The sequence below is a fragment of the Acanthisitta chloris genome, unplaced genomic scaffold (genome assembly GCF_000695815.1).
Source record: "Acanthisitta chloris isolate BGI_N310 unplaced genomic scaffold, ASM69581v1 scaffold15863, whole genome shotgun sequence".
Classification (NCBI taxonomy): domain Eukaryota; kingdom Metazoa; phylum Chordata; class Aves; order Passeriformes; family Acanthisittidae; genus Acanthisitta; species Acanthisitta chloris.
Window position 1 is genome coordinate 98,379 of NW_008665828.1, and position 1,280 is coordinate 99,658.

At 49.8% G+C, this 1,280-nt stretch overlaps 1 protein-coding gene across 1 annotated transcript in view; it reads left to right on the plus strand.

Moving 5' to 3' along the window:
- The window catches only part of TSPAN18 (tetraspanin 18), a 14,956-nt gene extending 14,671 nt beyond the window's left edge, over positions 1–285 (plus strand). Inside the window, exon 8 of the mRNA XM_009071903.1 lies at positions 199–285. Within this exon, the coding sequence (XP_009070151.1) occupies positions 199–246 (48 nt within the window). The 3' untranslated portion in view covers positions 247–285. The remainder of the gene's footprint in view (positions 1–198) is intronic.
- The last annotated feature ends 995 nt before the right edge of the window (positions 286–1,280 follow it).

A 1,280-nucleotide genomic window follows, 5' to 3' on the forward strand; every position in this document is an offset into this window, starting at 1 on the left:
CCTAAAGAGGATCTGTTCCTGCCACAGCCTCCCCTGGGTGGTGAGAAGGGTCCCCCTTGCTGCAGACTGACTGCTGCACAGAGGGAGCAGTGGGGGTAGTCCCAGGGCTAGAGAGGGCTTTGCCAAGCTTCTGGAAAACGCAGCTGACTCTTATGGTTCTCTGTTTTGTTTCTGCCCTCTTCTTTCCCCTCTTCCCAGCTGTTTGCCATGGTCTTTGCTATGTGTCTCTTTCGAGGGATCCAGTAAGGAGTGGCCCATGAACCACCATGTTCCCCACATGCTCAGAAGAAGGAAGAAAAATCAGAAGAAAAAAACCTGAAAACACTCAAAAAAACTTTATTTTTTTTTAGCAAAATGGGATAGGGAAAAAAAGGAAAAAAGAGGGTTGTAATATATGAATGACCAAAAGGATTGTACTTCAGGGGCTGGAACTTTGAGGTGATGTGCACTACACTGTACACCAGACCCTTGCCCAGAGCCACCTACAACAGCCGTGGAGCAGGAGCTCAGCACAGCTGATTGCACTAGAGACTGATGGAGCCGCTGGGGAGATGTGAGAGGATGAGGACAGCTCCTTCTCCCACAAGGCTGAGCCCACCACGTGTGACTTTATCATGCTGTAGACAGCAAAGGACTGAACAAGAGACATGCAGGGGCTGGAGAAGGCAACAGCTTGGCCATGACTGTGCAGGTGGGTTTGCAACGAGCAGTGGTGGCTCATCTAAGAAGTAGGTAGTCATTCTTTGTGTGATTCTGGCTTTAATTTCCAGCCATAGGATGAAAACACACGTTCTTCAGTGGAAGCTTTGCCCCTGTCATGTGGAACTTGCCAGAGAAGTCAAGCACTTCGGTGGTGCTGGAGCCCCAGGCAGGGGCAGCCTGATCTAACATGGCAATGGGACTCAGCTAAGACTGGCTGAGGGGCAAGAGTCTGATGCCTACCTTTGTGTTTTTACTAAGATTTCTTGTTCATTGTTGTGAAAAAGAGGCCAAATGGTTCCCTGCTGTGTTCCCAGCTCCTGGGAAAAGTGAGGGCTCTGGTCAAGAATCACTGGTCCTGCTGCCTTCCCGAGAAGGGGAGGAAACTTTTGTCACCCTTTGCCTTTCCCTTCACACTTGCAAAAAATGGTTTGTGGTGCTGTTAGCATAACTATTTGCAGTGGTTCCTATGTGCTTTCCAGCCCTAAGGGGAGGTCTGGGCATGATGCTGGATGGAGTAGGCTGAGGTTTGTCAACTACTCCCAAGCTGTTTGCCTGAAATAGTCTGGGGGCATCATTCC